At 43.8% G+C, this 19331-nt stretch overlaps 1 protein-coding gene across 4 annotated transcripts in view; it reads right to left on the bottom strand.

Annotated features, from left to right (window-relative positions):
- The window catches only part of XRCC1 (X-ray repair cross complementing 1), a 176311-nt gene that overhangs the window by 2725 nt on the left and 154255 nt on the right, over positions 1–19331 (bottom strand). For all 4 annotated transcript variants that reach the window (XM_033963446.1, XM_033963445.1, XM_033963444.1 and 1 more), the window contains exons 16-17: positions 10874–10964; positions 5988–6063 (exon numbers count right to left, since the gene is read on the bottom strand). In XM_033963446.1, coding sequence (XP_033819337.1) covers positions 5988–6063; positions 10874–10964 — 167 coding nt within the window. The remainder of the gene's footprint in view (positions 1–5987; positions 6064–10873; positions 10965–19331) is intronic.

Here is a 19331-nt window from a genome sequence, read left to right as displayed (position 1 = left end):
TTCTCGCCTGTGGTCAGTACCAGTTCTGAGTGTAGCAGTGAGTTGTAGTCACCAAACCAGAGCACCTTTGTCTTCTGTTTATTAAGTTTAAGGAAGTTTCTGTGTGACCATGTACTCAGGTCCTCAATCAGCTTTGATATGTACTGTAAGGTGTCAGTGAAGGAATCCTTGGCAGCACAGAGGAGAAAAATGTCATCAGCAGCATACAAAAAGGCGTGAACTTGTGGGAGGGAGAAATGTTTACGCAAGGAGCTCATGTCAATACACATTAAACAAGGCAAGTGACAGTGGGGAGCCCTGTGATACCCCACAAAAGGCTTTCCAACTTTGGGACTTCCTACTATTTTTTCTTAATTTGTATGTCCTATTGCCTAAGAAGTCTGAGAACCATTTTAATACTGTTCCATGCACACCAAGTTCACCTAATTTTAGGAGTAATAGAGAATGGTCAACTGCATCAAAGGAGGCTGAGATGTCAAACAGCAATAGAACAGTTTGTTTGCCTTTACTTAGACACAACTTTGTTTACGATGTTAATTCTAGCAGTAAGGATTCTATACTATGCATAGGCCTTAAGCCATGTTGTGAGTTATTGCACCCATTACTCAGGTTTAAGAAGTCAGATAGTTGTATGTTGACACAAAACTAACAACTTAGCAGACCACAGTATACCAACCACTAACCTAAAATTTTTGACTTTAATTAAATCTAGTCCTGCGGTCTTAGGAATGGGGGGTCAGCGAGATAGCTGACAATGTTTTTGGATATATATCTTTTGTCAGACATGTTGACAAGATCTGTTGGCCATAGTAGAAAATCAGAGGACGTATAGTCCAATATGTTAGCTGGACAGATATCTAGGGGTCAATGTTTCTTTGAGAGTCTCCTCATTAAGGTAGAGACATCTTTTGTGGCAACAGTAGAAAACTCCTTCCAGCACCCGGATGCTGGCATTCCCTCTTCTCTACTGGCATTTACAGAACCTCTCTCTATACAGTCTTCTAAGGTGTTTGTAAATGACTCTTTCACTGTCATGATCTTGTCCCAGAAATAACGGGCCAAACTGTCTTCATTGAGTTGTTGTGAAAAGGAGTCAGTGGTCATATCTTCAGTTGATATTAGGGAGTTAAAGATCCTGAAGAGACACTTGGAAGACTTCCTTGACTGATTAATCAAGCTGTCATAATACAATCTCTTAGATTCAGCTACTGCCAGCTTATATTATTTCTCTTCTCCAATTGATCTGCTTTAGGTCTTTTCTCCAAATCCTCTCTAACCTTCTTCTCTTTGTTCTTAGAGCTAGTAATGGTTTGGAGTACCAGGAATTATTTTTCTGTTTCACTTTTACAAGTTTAATAGGAGCTATCTTATTTAGCACTGATGTCGTGATATTCTGCCAGGAGGTTAAGGTCTTATCTATATCATCACTCATAGGCACTGGCGTAGCAAGATTGAGAGGCACCCAGGGTGGTGGAGCCCCTTCCACGCCCTCTTCTCTGGCCCCACTGCTGCGCTCCCCTTCCCTTGTACCTCTTTAATTTCCCCGGCATGAGCAGCGTCAACTTGCTGCCCATGGCGACTCTCCCTCTGATGTCACTTCCTAGGCACGGGACCCGGAAGTGATATTAGAGAGAGAGCCGACACTGGCGTGAGCAGCAGCTTGGAGTTGCTGCTCATGCCGATGAAGAGCTAGAGGCACAGTGTGTGTGTGGGGGGGAGGGGAGTGAAGACATATGGCGGGGAGAGGAGTGGGAAGGAGGGGGTGGGGTGGAGGTGGGGTGTCAGTGCCCTAAGACGATACCCAGGGCAGACTGCCCTCCCCTTACTATGCTACTGCTCATGGGCTATAGTTGTTCCATAACTTCATTCCAGAATTTTTCTGCCAGTATTGTACTGTGCCTTTCCATATACAGTGGGTACCTCGGTTTGCGAGTGTTTTGCAAGACGAGCAAAACATTTGCAAAATCGGTGCCTCGGAAACCGAGCATGGCTCAACCCCACCCGCAATCCAGCACCCTCCCCCCCGCGATCTGGCACACCCCCGCCACGATCTGGCACCCCCCTGACACGATTGGGCACCCCCTCGCCATGATCCAGCACTCCTCCGACATGATTGGGCACCCCCACGCCACAATCCAGCACCCCCCGACACGATTGGGCAACCCCCCGCCGCTTCTTACCCTCTTCTGGGCACCCCGAAGATCAGCCTCCTTGTCTGCTGGGCCTTGAGCATGCGTAGATGGAGGAGGCCGATCTTCGGGGTGCCCAGATGAGGGTATGAAGCGGCGGGGGGGTGCCCAATCGCGTCGGGGGGGGGGGGGTGCCAGATCGTGTCGGGGGGTGCCGGATCGCAAGGGGGGCCTTCGAGGGGAGCAATGCTGGTTTTCGGGGGGGGGGAATGCATCAAAGCGAGTTTCCATTATTTCCTATGGGGAAACTCGCTTTGATAAACGAGCATTTTGGATTACGAGCATGCTCCTGGATCGGATTATGCTCGTAATCCAAGGTACCACTGTATGTCCCTTCTTTGGTTGCTGCTACTTTTGTTGTAGGCATTTTTAGATAGAAGTTTAAGAAATAGAGGTCAAACCATAAAATCTATTTTAACTCCCCAAAAGTGGGTGGAAATAAGGATGCGTCTTATGGAGCGAACACCCAACTCCCCTCCCCCCCCCCCCCCGGTAACATTATCTCTCGCTGGATGTGGCTACCTCTCTAGCGGCAGAGCAGTGACCAAGGCTGGCTGCCTCCTCTTCTCTAGCAGCAGAGCGGTGCACAAGTCTGTCTGCCTGGTCCCGAGAAGTGGCGTGGGACCAGGCAGGCAGCCTTGTGTTCCTCTGCCGTTAGAGAAGACGAGGCAGCCGCATCAGTCGACCAGGTAGGCAGCCTTATGAGCCGCTCTGCTGCTAGAGAGGCAGCCATGTTCAGCGAGGGAGGGCGCCAGATAAAATAAGAAAACGGGGAGGGGCCTGCCAAATTAAAAATAGGTAAGGGGATGGGGGGAGAGAGGCCAGGGCCTGCCTACCCTGCCAAAATAAAAATAGGGAGGGAGGAGGGAGAGCATGCCCTGGAGGCCTGCCTGCCCTGTCTCTACCTGGGGGGAGGATGCTTACCTGCTCTGTCCCCTGTCCCTACCTGCCTGCCAGCCACTCATGAGGGAAGGTAGTAAAACTTAAGTTGTTCCAGCAAATTTTTGAAGGCGCAAACTAAGATCATCATGCACTTCCAAGTGTAGATTTCAAACCCCAAGAATTAACAGATTAGTGAAGATTGTGGTCCAGTGAGAGATCAGGTTAAATATTTTTGCCCAGATTCTCAAAAAAATGCTGAAATTGGCCAGCGCCTGAAAAAATGGCACAGGTCGCATGTCACAAACTATGGCGCTGTTTAGAGAATCGCGGTCTGCATAAAAAAATAGGCCCTGGAAATGTAGGCCAAAGTTTTACAGGCCTACATTTCTAGCGCCCATCTTTGATGTAGAATCACACTCAGCGGTGCCAAACATCAATCCTACCCATAACTATGCCTCTTTTGATGTTTGGTGTCAGTAAGCATTTACGTAGATACGATTTAGGTGCCTTTTTTCCCCTTAGTTTTTAATTGTTTTTTAACGGCATGGTCAATTACCGCACCATTAATGGCCAATTAAAATACTTAACTTAGGCACTTTTGGGAGCCTACCGGTGCCGTTTTGAGAATCTGGGCCTTTATCTTCTAACAAGTTCCACTTGCCGGGTGATCTCTAGATCAGAAGTATACCTAAATCTTTTCCACCTTCTGGGTTTCTCATGCTGCAATAATATATTCTACTCCCTGATCAGGAGAGACTTGACCTATATAATAAGAGTAGCCCTCCGCCTCTCCAACTTTCTAGGGCAATGAATCACTTTGTATCCCGGCGGACGGAGGCCGACTAAGATTAGGAAGTTATCCTCTGGGATCCATGATTCTGTTATGCCAATTATATCGGCCTCGTATCTGCTTGTAATTTGCTGTAAATCTGCTTGTAATTTTGATGTAAATCTGCTTGTCAATGCAGGTCATTTGCTAATTGATGTAAACCGCCTAGAACTCGCTGGGTATGGCGGTATATAAGAATAAAGAATAATAATAATAGATCCTTTAAGATCAGGGTCTTGTTGCAGACTGAATGTGCATTCAGATACAGACATTCTAATGGCATATAGTCTTTTTCTGTTGATATTTTTGTACTACAGATGATCTGCCTCAAGTTAATACTCTCCTAATAAGGCCCTCTAAGAGACCCTAGATTTATAGACTATAATAAAAGGAAGGTCAGCTCACAGTTATAGCAGCATTGTGATTACTCCAGGGAATAGAGCATAATTAGTTGAAGCATTCCACTGTGATCATCTGATGCCTGTCTTTCTCTCATAGTTACCATGTTGGTCTCTGTAGAGCCTATAACATGTTAGATTTGGCAATATACCAAACTCTTTGAAGAATGCTTTTAGTTGGTAGTTTGTGGGCTGAGGAAGGTCTACACAAAAGGTCCAACGAGAGGTCATATAAAAAAAGGTCCAGGAGAAGTCACATACGATAGAGGGCCACACAAGGGCCCTTTGGTGGGGCCTGCCTAGTTGTGGGCTCTTTAAGCAGGATGCAGTACTGCCCTGATATCGGTGGGCAGAGCTGAAGAGATCATCGGCAACTCCAGTGGGGCAAGGAGGGTTTGCTGTGCTTCCTTCTTACCGTTCTGGAACATGAAAGGCCCAAAATGGACTGACGATGGCTGCTCCTGGGCTGGTTATGGGCCCTTTAGGCTGGAAGCAGCACTGCCCCGATGTCATTGGGTGGAGCCAGGAGATTGTCAGCAACTCTGGTGGGTAAAGGAGGGACTGCTGAGCTTCCTCCTTACCCTGTTGAAACATGATGGGCCCAAACTGGGATGAAGATGGCCACTCCTGGGCTGGTTGTAGGTCCTTTAGGCTAGAAGAAGCACTGCCTCAATGTCGGTGGGTAGGGCCAGGAGAGATTGGCAACTCTAGTGGGGCCTTTCCCATGGTCCTGTAAACTGTGTGTGAGTTGCCAGCAAAAGTTGCCTGAACAGGCTGCCTTCAGCCAGGCCTTGGGTCTGCCCTCTGCTGCATCCCACTCATAGGAAACTGCATTAGAGGGGGCAGGAAGCAGCAAGGGGAAGAGACCCAGGGCCAAAGTGAAGGCAGTTTGTCTTCAAGCTGCTGCTGGCAACTTGTACACAGAGTGCAGGGCTGTGAGGGAGAGGAGAGAGTGATGCTGGACAAGTGAGAGGGGGGGGGAAGAGAGATGTTTCACCGAAGAAGGAAAAAGGGAGGGCTTAACCAGGCTGGAGATTTTGGCACCCTTTAAATCACCAGTGCTTCACCTGGTCCAATGGTTAAACTGGCCCTGTACTTGGTACCTACAAGCTTTCTACAAATTTTCAAAGCAAAAGTGTGCACATACTTTTAAATTTGAAAATTACCCCGGTACAAAGTGTGTATATTAATTTGCACTAGCTTCTTATGCAAGAACTCCTCAGGAGGTTGATTTGAAAATATCTACACCTGAATTTTTCTTCTCAGATCTAAACTTGGTCCTTGGTACCCCTCCTCTCAAAATAGATAGCAGTACATGCATTGTTTAATGAGAGATCTTTTTTGCCTATTTTCCCACAGCCAATTTATCTGTGTGGATTGTTTTGAAAACTGGCCATTGGCATTATGCAATTCAACATGAAATAAAAGAAGAAATCTGAGGGGGAATTATACTCAGCAGCTTTTTCTTGCTCCTTTGAACTTCTAAACGATAGTTGGGGTATTTTACTTTTTTTTTTTATTCTGCCTCCCCTTCCTCTCTGCCCCAACTTCTGACCTTTCTGGAAGCTGGTTTGCATGTACCTGGCCAGTAGGTGATACCGCTGACCAAAACCTGAGATGATTCACCAATACCTGTGGCCGATTTCACAGACAGAGGCAAATTCCTTATTCCCCACTCTAGACACTCACCTCCTCAAAGGTATCATCCCAGTCCTGTATTGTGACGACAAAGTTCACTTTTTCATTCATGTACTCCTCAAGCTCCCTGAAGAGGCAGAGATGGCAGGAATTAGCATTCATTATTTATTATTAAAAAGTCATTCTCCTCACCCCTTTCACAACACTTCTTACTTTTCATAAATGAACCATTACTACTACTATTAATTATTTCTAGAGTGCTACAAGACGTACTATGGGCCTAGCTTGAGCTGTGAATACAACCCAGGTCCTGTTTTCCTGGAAATAAGGCACAAACAGGCTTGCATAGCCTCTATCAGACACATCGGTGAAACTCTTGAAGGGCTATGTATGTATGTGTATATATATATTTAACAATTTTTGTTTATATCTTCAAAAAGAATTATGGCTGGGTCTTCTGTGGAATAGCCTTACAACATCCATTACCTACAAAGGTTTTTATTTGTTTCTCTTCCCCGCTTTATTTATACTTTAACTCCAAAATCCTATAAATGGCACTTAGTTATATGCGCAATTGCATGTTCAGAAAAACCTAAAGTTGGAAAACTGTGCGAAATGACGTTTTTCCCATGAATTTGATTGTACTTCATCAGAAAATAATTTTTTTTTTAAATTTTAAAATCCTGGGGTTGCTCAGTCACTAATTATGTAAGGCTTCATTTTACTTAAAATTTGCTACTATTTTTGCATAAAGGAGCAAATTTCTTTGTATTATAGCTATAACATGTTTTCAATCAGCAATCATACATTAATAAAAAGACATTTTATACAAAAAAGTCTAGCACTATTTTATTAAAGGAGCCTTCAATATCTGCACTTTATTGTGGAAAATATAAGAAATTTAACATACTTTGTAGTAGCTAAACTACTACTATTTATCATTTATATAGTACTGAAAGGCATTCGCAGCACTGTACTTTTAAAACATGTACACTTTGGTGTAGTCATTTACCAATGGTATTCTAAACACTCAAGCATTCAATGTCTTCTTGAGATAGTCAGGATAAAGCCTGTGATGCTGTTCAATTCCTTACAACAAGGCCTCAAGCTGCACTGGGTCTGTGGTGTCAGTGGCAAAGTCAGTTATCAGTTTAAGACCTCATTTGGCTGTGTCATTAACTACCTTCGCTTTGTCAACAACTATTCAACAGTGTGGAAGTTTGGATCTTCAGACCATCATTCATTGGTAATACCAAGAGGAAATGTGATTCAGGTCCAACCAAGTTTCCCAGTGACTGATGTTTCAGTAAAGGTGGAGGTGCTCTCAAGCATTTCTCAGGCAGCAGATCAGTTACTGATGTCGTACTTACCCAAACAAGTCCAATCAGCCATGCGAGTCAAACATTTAGTTGTTCTATGATTTTCCGTTTGATTTCTGTATGACATTGTAACCCAGAAATTCTTTCAGATATGTCTAATGGAGAAATTAGGTCTTACCTGCTAATTTTCTCTTTTTTAGTCCCTCCATACTGGCACAAAAGGATGGGTTTACGTTCCTCTGGCAGCAGGTGGAGACTGAACACAAGAATTCTAGCAGTAACATAGGTGGGCTGTGCAGTCACCCTTAGAACCAGTCTGATGAATAGTCAAGCAGGTACCTTACCAAAAGTCTCAACTGGAAGAACATGAACTCCAGAAACTGTAAAGTGTTTTGTATTTGCTTGTTTTAAATATATATATATATATATATATATAAACACAACTATTGGAGAAGGAGTAGAACAGGTAGCCACAACTCTTCGTAGTACTGTGAAAAAAAGAACTGGGTGGGTTCTGTGCCGGTCTGGAAGGACTAAAATAAAATGAACAGGTAAGACCTAATTTCTCCTTCTTTAGCATCCCTCCAGACAGGCACAGACAGATAGAACATACCAAAGAAGTACTCATCATGGGTGGGAACCCTGAAGGGCCGCCACAAGAACCCACTCACCAAAAACAGCATCCCAACGCACCTGAATGTCCATTCTGTGGTGACACACAAAAGAATGCAGAGAAGACCAAACTGCAGCCTTACAGATATCCACCGGGGGCACAAGAGAGCGCTCTGCCCAAGACGCCACCTGACCCCATGTGGAATGAGCCTTGAGAAAGTCAGGAACAGAGTTCTTCTGAAGAAAATATGCTGTAGTGATAGTCTCCTTGATCCAGTGTGCAATCAAAGTCTTACAGGCACCCTCCCTCTTACATCTGCTTGCTAAGAGAACAAAAAGATGATTTGACTGCTAGAACTCCAGAGCCCTTTTCACTTAAGCATGGAGGACTCTGCAGATATCCAATTTGTGTAACTGCCTCTGCGCTAAAGAACCCTCCTGACTACCCAAAATCAGAAGGGCAATGGTCTGAGTCACATGAAAAGGGGAAAACAACTTTAGGAAGAAAGGAAGGAACAAGCCACAGTACCACACGCTCCCTAGAAAATTCCAAGAAAGGAGTTCAACAAGAAAAAGCTTGCAACTCCGACAAACATCTTGCTGAAGTAATGACTACAAGAAAAACTGCCTTCAAAGTAAGGTCTTTCAGCATGCAGGAACTCAGGGGTTCAAAAGGAGGACAAATCAGCACCGAAAGAACAAGACTGAGATCCCAGGCTGGAACTGAAGGGTGAACCGGAGGCCGTATTAACTTTGCCGCTCTCAGGAAATGGATCACTTCGGGAAGAGACGACAATTGCCGACCAAGCTAAGGTCCTCTAAAGGTCAACAAGACCACCACCTAAACCCGCAAGGAGGACCAAGCAAGGACCTACTCCAGGCCATCCTGCAAAAAATCCAAGATGTGCGGCAAAGATGCACGCAGGGGAACTACCACCTGAGCAGAACTCAAGTTCTCAAAGAGGTGCCAGATGTGCACATAAGCCACAGAAGTTGAGAACCCCTGAGATCCCAATAGAGTAGAGACTACTTTATCTGAATAACCGTACTTCCTTAGGTGCTCCCTTTCAAGAGCCAAGCCATAAGACATAAGGGACCTGGATCAAAAATGGGAATGGGCTCCTGAGTCAGAAGGTCGCTCTAGAGGAGCAGAGGAATAGGAGATGGACCAGATCTTCGTACCACAGGCACCTGGGCCAATCCGGAGCCACCAGAATCATATGACCTGTGTGAAGCACAATGTGAAGAAGAATTGCCCATCAATGACCACAGAGGAAAGACATTCAGTAAGCTGTCCAACGGTTCAAACTGCATGAGAGCATCTAGCCCCTCAGCCTGACAAATCTCTATGTCAACTGAAAAACCTTTGTGCCTTGGAATTGAAGCGCATGGCAATGAGATCCATCACTGGCCGACTCCACGACCGTACTATCAGATCAAAGGCCTCCATCCTAAGGCACCAGTTGCCGGGAAATTTAAAATCAGTACAAAGAAATTGGATGTTTATTAAGAAAAAGGAAAGTTATTCATTTAGGACTATACTTGATTTTAATTTTAAACAGTAGGAAGATGTCATTATGACATCAATTAGATCTGATAGGTTAACAAGCCAACATAAAAAATAAATAACATAAGTTTGGGAAAGGGTTTGTAAATTCATTGTGAAGTTATCTCATTTTGAAAATAGCATAAAGATTGTTATTAATAACAAAATAAAGTTTGGTAGAAACCGAGTCAACTGGTTTAGAACCAGGGACGGCAGGTTGTTAGGGCATTGGCTAATATGAAGGCGTCTGTTTGAAAAAAGCAGATGCTGAACTATGGGAGGTGCAGACAGAAGGGGAGAGACCTTAAGGAAGAACAGAGAGATACAAGATCATAACAAAGGAGGGAGAGAGAGGGAGACATGTTGCCAATAGGGGTGGAAGAGAGAAGAAGAAAAGTTGGACTCCTGGAGGGACAGAGAGAGATGTTGGTTGGGGACTGGAACGAGGTCTGGAGGACAGAAGAAGTGTATATATATATATGTATATATATATATATATATATATATATATACACACACACACACACATTAGGTGCACAACAACAAAACATGTGATTTTCTCTAATTGCACTATCACCAGTCTTTCTGGCATCTGAACCACTAAGAACTTTTTTTGGGTTCCTTGAAACAGAATTTTGAAATATGGTCAATGTCGGGACCTGTTGAACAACTTTCAAAGATAAGTGGGAGTCATTTTCTCTCCTTTTTTTGCCACTAGAAACTATTGTAGTATTTATTTGAATAGCACTTATCAGCACGTTTTCAAAAAAACTCCATACACAGTGATGGAGCGGTGGGTTCGGCTATAGGAGCTTCGGTTTTTGGCTGAATTATACATTTCTGAGTGTTTGTGATAAAAATTTCTCAAAAACTTCATAAAAATTTCTTATGAATTTTCTATATGTAATTTTCTCGAGGAGTTCGTTATAGTATTGATTTTTCATATCATTTTTGACCTCCTTACATTTACGAATTTCAACAAACCAGCCTCCCTACTCTATTTATTGTGACTTAGTCTACTTGAGAAATGAGGCAACAATCTCAGTTGGGTTCTATTTATAACTAAAAATTTTGGTTAATTGAAACAGTATATCTCTGGCAAATGAAATGATAGAAAGATGTGGTTTGTTGCGTTTGAATCAGCATCTTCTTGATTACTTAGCCAGCTGAATAACTCAATTTCTAAGACTTGATCCCTTTTCTTGGATTATTACACATATAGATAGCTTAGGAACTTGATGAGATTGTACTAATTAAACTACACTGTTTCTTCACTGACCTGAAGGAGAGGATAACTCCCAAAGTTCATCAAAGAAGCATTATGTTAGTCCAATAAAAAGATATCATTTGGAACTCAGCTGTTGACCCTTATTGCCACATATCCAAATGAGCTAACAGAGCAATCACAATTCTTTGTTAAATGATATGAGAAATCATATGACTAAGAAAGCATCGCTTACCCGTTGAATGCAATGATATATCTAGACAGCATCCTTCGCTCTGCAGGTGGAAAGTCCCCATACAAAAGGAAATGTTTTCCCAGGAAGAAATCTGAAAGGTACAAAGTGTTTTCAAAGTTCAGGCATGAGCAAGACAGGCGATAGTACCAAGCAAAGTTGAAGGGAGGTAATGAGGCAGACCATGAGACACCTACACATTAAACTGAAGACTCAGAAAATATCAAGAACAACAATCGAAACTCAGGCCTCAAAACAGTGCACACAGACAAATTATCTGGCCCAAAACAGGCACTTCCCAACAAAATAACCTTAAAAATGTAGATCATTTTATTGTAAACTGCCATCAATGTGCTTATGCTTGAGGGGCAAGGAAATAAGTTGTATTTGTTAATATTAATGTTAACACAACTAAACCAATATTAGTGAGACATAATCTGTCACCTTCTCTTTATACATTTATAAGGCAATTCTGTAACATGTTCTTTATGTGCATAAGTTTCCAAATTATCTTTTCTGAACAGGTTTCTTCTATATCTACACATCATGACAATTACAATCCATTAAGCATTACTTCAATGAAGCTGCATTACATACCCTTATGCATGCATTTCTAGTTGGATTATGGAAATACAGTTTATATTGGTATTGCAAACTCCAACCTTAAGCGCTTGCAGACCATAGAGGACACGCAATTGTCCCGCTGGTCTCTGCAGAAGGATTCTCTCCAAATGCCTTTGTACTGGATGGAGGAAGCACAGCGCAGTTTGTGTTGGTGGCTACAGCTGTAGTCGCTGGCCAAAGGCCCACCTCATCACATATCTTCCTAGGTGATTCTGATGACAGAGGCCAGCCTGTACAGCTGGGGAAGCCATTGCGAAGGTCACTTAGTCCAGGGATATTGGTCTCCCTCCCAAAGGAAATGATATATATAAACAGACTACAGCTGAGGACCATCTGTTTGGCACTGCGGACATGGCAGAGCACCTGGAAGGCAAAGTGGTCAGGGTTTTCTCAGACAATGACACAGCGGTGGCATATGCCAACAGACAAGGAGGCACCAAAAGTGCTCCATTGAAGCTAGAAGACCAATTGCTGTTTCATTGGCTGGAGGTCCACCCGCAGGCGCTGTCAGCAGCACATGTAGCAGGAGTAGACAATGTGTAGGCAGACTACCTCAGCTAACAAACTCGACCCAGGGGAGTGGACACAGTCCTAGAAGGCCTTCAACAGCACTGTGTGTCAATGGGGGTGCCCGACATTTGGTCTGATGGCATCAACCAACAACAAGAAAGTCTCATGTTTTTTCACCTGAAGATGCACGCCCAGAAGCACCAGAAGAGATGCTCTAGTACGACCATGGACGTAAAAGAGATTGCGTGCCACCCGGGATTAGTAATCCTAGTTACCCCTGATTGGCTGCATCGGCCCAGGCACACAGATCTAAATCAATTACAAAGAGACAGGTGTCTCAGACTGCAGCTTCATCCATATCTTCTCTCACAGGGTACAATTACCTTAGAGGACCTGGAACAATTTAGGTTTACGGCATGGCTTTTGAGTGCATGGCCTGGAAGAAAAAGGGATACTCAGAGTTGATCATAACGACTCTCCTACGCTCTAAGAAGCCAGTGATGTTGACGGCCTATGCCAAGACCTGGAAAATGTTCCAGCACTGGTGTGTGCAGGAGCAGATGGAACCATTGAGAACCCCAGTAGCTGTAAGTCTTAGTGTTCCTGCAAGCGGGTCTTGAGAAGGGTCTTGCGGTTGGTTCCCTCAAAGTGCAGGTAGCAGGGTTATCCTTGAAGTGGGCACTGTGGCTGCATCCCCCTGTACGGCAACCTTTTCCAACTTGGACCCTTAACATGGTTTTGCACAGTCTCACTAAGGCCCATATGAGTTTGCACAGGAGGCTTCTCTTATGGATCTGACTGTAAAAAATGGTTTTCTTAGTGGCCATCACCTCGGTGCAGATTCTCAGAATTACAAATGCTCTCATGCAGAGTGCTATTCCTTAAATATTTGGAGGCCGGGGTTACTCTCTGTACAGTTCCCTCATTTTTGCCAAAGGTGGTGTTGGCCTTTCTTGTTAATCAGTAAGTGCTGCATTCCAGGCCACAGGTTCGAAGAAAAAAGATAAGATGTTGGAGTTGCTAGATGTTAGAAGAGTTCTCCTCCGTTATCTAGAATTTTGTCTTTTGGATCACCTTTTTGTTTTACAAACACTGGCAAGCAGGGAAAGAACCTCTTAGGTGTCTATCTCCAGATGGATTCACATGACGATTACCTCTGTGTACATTGGCTGTGGTAAACAGCCGTCGACATCTTTCAGAGCTCACGCCACCCTCTATACTTTTACAAAATTTTACAGAGTGAACGTGGTAGCATGTATGGACACTGTTTTCGGGTCCATGGTGCTGTCAGCAGACTCATCTTCCCACCCTAGACTTCAGGGAGTGCTATGGCACATCCTACTTGTCAAGACTCCTGTACCCTTTTGCACCAGAAGGGAAGATTAAGTTCTTACCTTGATAATCTTCTTTCTGGTAGAAGGGTACAGGAGTCTTGGCAATCTGCCTTGTCAGATTTCCATTTAGCCTGCTTTCTGACTCATTCAGGTATATGTATCCAGAAGTTTGGATTTCTGCCTGTACCTTATTTTTCGCTCCATAAAATGCACCTTTTCCACCCCCAAAAAGGGGGTGGAAATAAGGGTGCATCTTAAGCAGCAAATGTAAAAACCCCCTAAACAAAACCCGTACCTCCTTTTGTCATCCCGGCAGTCCAGCGTGCTTTCCGTGCTCCTACCAGGGTTTTTATTTCTTCCGGCAGTGGCACAGCAGTGCAGGAGGCAAGCACGCACTTTTTGCGTGGCTGCTTGGTTCCTCCCTGCACTCTGAATGGCTGCCTGTCAGTTCTCGTCCCGCGAGAACTGACAGGCAGCCATTCGGAGTGCAGGGAGGGACCAAGCAGGCACGCAAAAAGCACGCGCCTGCCTCCTGCACCGCTGATGCTGCTGGAAGAGAGCAGCGGAACCCAAGCAGGAGTGCGGAAAACGCACTGGACCGCCGGGATGACAAAAAAAGGTACACGGGAGTGGGGGGGAGGATGCCTGCCTGCCTTTGGGCTGGCTGACTTGGGACTGGCTAGCCGAGTTGACTTGGGACTGGCTGGCTGGGTTGACTGGGGGCTGGCAGGCTGGCTTGGGGTGGATTGGCAGGCTTAGGACTGGCTGACTGGCCTGGGGTGGGTTGGCTGGTTGCCTTTGGGCTGGCTGGCTGGCCGGATTGATTGGGGGCTGGCTGGCTGGCTTGGGGGTGGGTTGGCTGGTTGCCTTGGGGCTGGCTGGCTTGGCATTGGCTGGGGGTTTTGGAGTAGGCTGGCTGGCTGCCACTAGACGTGCCTACCATTAGATGTGCCCTGTACCCTGTCCTAGCCTACTACTAGACCACCAGAGGGGGGACAGGGGCAGGGTACAGGACACATCATTTGGTTCAGAATTTTTTTTCTTGGTTTTTCCTCCTCTAGAGGTGGGTGCGTCTTATGGAACGAAAAATACGGTATTTGAAGAATGTTGTAACTTCTCAATTATAGTCATAGGATCTCCCATAAGTGTTAGTGCTGATTGCGCTCAGGTAGGTGGGTTGTTAGTTCCAGCTTGGTTGTTTTCTTTTGTTTTGTATGTTTTGAACACTGTTTTATAGTGAAACTGATTTGATTCTCAACACTATTTAAAGAGCACAACAGAATTGGCTATGTCAGGGAGAATCCCTGCAGCCCTCCTATTTATTTCTCCTCTTATAGTGCATTGGTATGAATTGAGCATGAGCTGTAATGCAGCCCAGAGCAGGATGTGGAACCAAAGAAAATTAAACTCCTCCTACACTAACTTACGGGTTGGAATACATGACCCACTTGTCAGAACTCCTGTACCCTTTTACCAGACAGAAGATTGAGGTAAGAAGTTACCCTAATCTTCCATTACAGATAGACATTTTCATACTCAAAATGTCCAGCTCAAAGCCATAATTGAACCAGAAATTAAGTTGTTTTTCTGGTTTAATTAGGATTTGAGATGTTTTGAGATATTTTTGACACAACATCTCAATTCAAAGATAGATGTCATGTCAAAAATGCTCCTCCACATGTAAACCTCTCAGATGATACCAAATGGGTGGTATAGCAAGAAATAAATATAGTTTATTAAAAACTTGATATACTGCGAAGCCAGTGCAGATTTAGGCGGTTTACATTAAAATATTTTAAAAAGAATTCCATAAATTTAAGATAGGAGAGACCTACTTCATACATGCCAAAAACAAAAAAACTACTCTGTTGCATATCTTTCAGCATGTTAGTAAATCTTCTATCCTTCATCAAGGACAATTGGAAGATCTGATACTTTCACCCCTTCCTCTTGTTTTTTCCCTTTTACATTCTTTTACTCTTACAATTGTAGTTCTTCCCTTTAACCTAGTGTTTATGTACGTCTGAAATGGTATTAATATACTCCCTGTCTTGTCCATATTTGTCAATTTTAACTATTATTTATGTATTTTATTGTAATGTACATTGCCTAAAAGCTTGATTAGGCGGTATAACAAATTTTAAATAAACTTTGAAACTTAGTTGTAAACTGAATGCTAGATTAAAGAAATGGGCTTTTAATTTTTAAAAAGGCAGTTCAGCTTTGTGGAGAGAATCCATTCAAAAACATTTGCTAGTGTAGATGTCCATTTAGCACTAGAAACGTATGATAAACAAATTGTTTTTTTTTTGTTTTTTTTGACATTCTTGTTTAAGTTTTTTTATTGATTTTTTTTCATTTAACAACAAGTGTCATAAATTTTCATACAATTATCTTATTAATACACTTGATATTTCTATAATGTATTTTATACATAACATTTCTTAACTTATATTTCTTATGATTTTATATATCATATAACTGTAATTATTTTTCTTATAAAGTTATACAACATATATATTGTAATGATTTTATCAATTATTTTTTAAATTATTAACCTTTTTCCCTTCCCTTTATTACATTGTTTTCATGTAAGAATACCATCTATTAATAATATTTTATTTATAATTTATAATAAAGAGTATAAACCCCCCTCCCATATCCCCTCCCTCCCTTTTCTTCTTTAACTATTTTCTTATTATGGGAAAATGAAATTCAATTATTACAATATTTTGTTAATGGTCCCCAAATCTTTTTGAATTTATCCATATATCCTTTTTGTGTTGCAAATGTATGTTCCATTTTATATATATGGCAAACTGAGTTCCACCAAAAATTATAGTTCAATCTGTCACAATTTTTCCATTTGTGTGTAATTTGTTGTACTGCTATTCCAGTCATTATAAATAAAAGTTTGTTGTTATTTGATGAAATTTGACTTTGAGATCTCATTGCAGTACCAAATAGAATTGTATCGTATGTCAAGGCTACAGGATTTTCTAACATCCTATTGATTTGGGGCCAAATTGATTTCCAAATTGTTAATATGAATGGACAATAGAATAAAAGATGATCTAATGTCCCTGCTTCAAGATGACAATGCCAGCATCTATTAGACTTAGAGCTATCAATTCTATGTAAACGTGTAGGGGTCCATAAAGCTCTATGTAAAATAAAAAACCAAGTTTGTCTCATAGATGCTGACAGTGTACATCTTATCCTCCAAGACCAAAGTCGTGGCCATTGAGATGCATTGATCTGATGCTTAATCTCAATGCTCCAAATATCTCTAAGACCATTTTTTTTCTTTTTATATACAAATTCAGATATTAATTTATACCACCTTGCGGCCTGGTGACCCATGGAATCTATCTGAAAACATAAGAATTCTATATTATGATAATTATTAAGATTTTTCCATTCAGGGAACCCTACCTGAAAGCAATGTTACTTACCGTAACAGTTGTTATCCAGGGACAGCAGGCAGCTATTCTCACTAGTGGGTGATGTCATCCGACAGAGCCCCGATACGGACATCTTGAAAGCATGTCTTGCTTGAAGAAACTTAGAAGTTTCGAGATGCCCGCACCGCGCATGCGCCAGTGCCTTCCCGCCCGATGTACCGGGCGTGTCTCCTCAGATCAGGTAGCTAGCCTGAGAAGCCAACCCAGGGGAGGTGGGTGGGATGTGAGAATAGCTGTCTGCTGTCCCTGGATAACAACTGTTACGGTAAGTAACATTGCTTTATCCCAGGACAAGCAGGCAGGTATTCTCACTAGTGGGTGACCTCCAAGCTAACCCCAATGGGATGGTGGGAGAGTTGGCAACTTAAGAAAACAAATTTTGTAATACAGTTTGGCCAAACTGTCCATCCCGTCTGGAGAAAGTATCCAGACAATAATGAGAGGTGAAGGTATGAACCGAGGACCAAGTGGCAGCCTTACAAATCTCCTCAATCGGTGTCGATCTGAGGAAGGCTACAGAGGCTGCCATTGCTCTGACCTTGTGGGCTGTGACCTTACAGGGAAGGGATAATCCAGCCTGGGCATAGCAGGAAGAGATACAAGCCGCCATCCAGTTAGAGATGGTGCGCTTCGATACAGGTCGTCCCAACTTGTTTGGATCAAAGGAGACGAAAAGTTGAGGTGCAGTTCTGTGTGGCTTTGTGCGATCCAAGTAGAAAGCCAGAGCACGTTTACAGTCCAGAGTGTGCAAAGCAGATTCCCCAGGATGAGAATGAGGCTTTGGAAAAAACACTGGAAGCACGATGGATTGATTGATGTGAAATTCAGAGACCACTTTAGGCAAGAATTTTGGATGAGTACGGAGAACCACCTTGTCATGATGGAATACAGTGAAGGGTGGATCTGCCACTAGGGCCTGAAGCTCACTGACTCGGCGAGCTGACGTGAGGGCCACCAGAAAAACCACCTTCCAGGTGAGATACTTAAGAGGAGCCGTTTTGAGAGGTTCAAACGGAGGCTTCATAAGGTGAGACAGGACAACATTGAGATCCCAAACCACAGGAGGAGGTTTGATAGGAGGATTGACATGAAAAAGTCCTTTCATAAATTTGGAAACCACAGGATGAGCAGAGAGAGGTTTCCCCTGTAGAGGCTGATGGAAAGCCGCAATAGCACTCAGGTGGACTCGTATAGAAGTAGACTTGAGACCAGACTGGGACAGGTGTAGAAGATAGTCCAATACAGACGATAGAGAAGCTTTCTGAGGTTCTGTAGCATTGGAAATACACCAGGTCGAGAATCTCGTCCATTTTTGGGAATAGCATTGTCGAGTAGCAGGCTTCCTGGAAGCCTCCAAGACCTCCCTCACAGCTTGAGAGAACTGGTGAGGGGTTATGTTGAAAGGAACCAAGCTGTCAGGTGGAGAGACTGCAGGTTGGGATGAAGCAGGGAACCTTGATGTTGAGTAAGCAGTGAAGGAAACACTGGAAGAAGTATTGGCTCCCTGCTGCTGAGTTGAAGTAGAAGGGAGAACCAAGGTTGTCTGGGCCACCGAGGAGCAATCAGGATCATGGTGGCACGGTCTGATCTTAACTTGACCAGAGTCTTCTGAATGAGAGGAAAGGGAGGGAACGCATAAAGGAAGCGATTCCCCCACTCTAGTAGAAAGGCGTCTGCCTCGAGGCGGAGAGGAGTGTAGATCCTGGAGCAAAACTGAGGCAGCTTGAAGTTGTGGGGGGGCTGCAAAGAGGTCTATCTGAGGTGTCCCCCATTGTGCAAATATCTGATGAAGGGGTTTGGAATTGAGCGTCCATTCGTGAGGTTGGAGTAGACGGCTCAATTTGTCTGCCAAGACATTGTCCTTCCCCTGAATGTAGACAGCTCTGAGGAAGGTGTTGTGGCGGACCGCCCAATCCCAGACTCGAAGAGCTTCCTGGCAAAGGGAGGCCGAGCCCGTGCCCCCTTGCTTGTTTACATAATACATGGCGACCTGATTGTCGGTGCGAATTAGGACCACCATGTCGTGAAGCAGATGTTGAAAAGCCTGAAGAGCATTGAAGATGGCTCTGAGCTCCAGAAGATTGATTTGATGGAGTCGTTCCGCACTGGTCCAGAACCCCTGAGTGCGAAGACCATCCAGATGAGCTCCCCATGCATAGTTCGATGAATCGGTCGTGAGAACCTTCTGGTGGGGAGGAGAGTGAAACAGCAAACCTCTGGATAGATTCGAAGAGGTCATCCACCAAAGAAGAGACTGCCGTAGAGCAGGAGTGACTACAATGTGGCGGGACAATGGTTCGGAGACCGGAGTCCACTGAGATGCCAAGGTCCATTGAGGAATTCTGAGATGTAGTCTGGCAAAAGGTGTCACATGAACTGTGGATGCCATGTGACCCAAGAGGACCATCATGTGTCTCGCTGAGATGGACGGGCGAGAAGACACCGACTGGCAGAGTAGAAGAAGAGCATCCATGCGCTGAGGAGGGAGGAACGCTCGAAGTTGGATGGTATCCAGGACCGCCCCGATGA

Source organism: Geotrypetes seraphini, chromosome 11 (assembly GCF_902459505.1).
Source record: "Geotrypetes seraphini chromosome 11, aGeoSer1.1, whole genome shotgun sequence".
NCBI classification, from domain to species: Eukaryota; Metazoa; Chordata; class Amphibia; order Gymnophiona; family Dermophiidae; genus Geotrypetes; species Geotrypetes seraphini.
The sequence above is the reverse complement of the archived record's forward strand: the minus strand, read 5'-3'. Positions and strand labels throughout refer to the sequence as shown.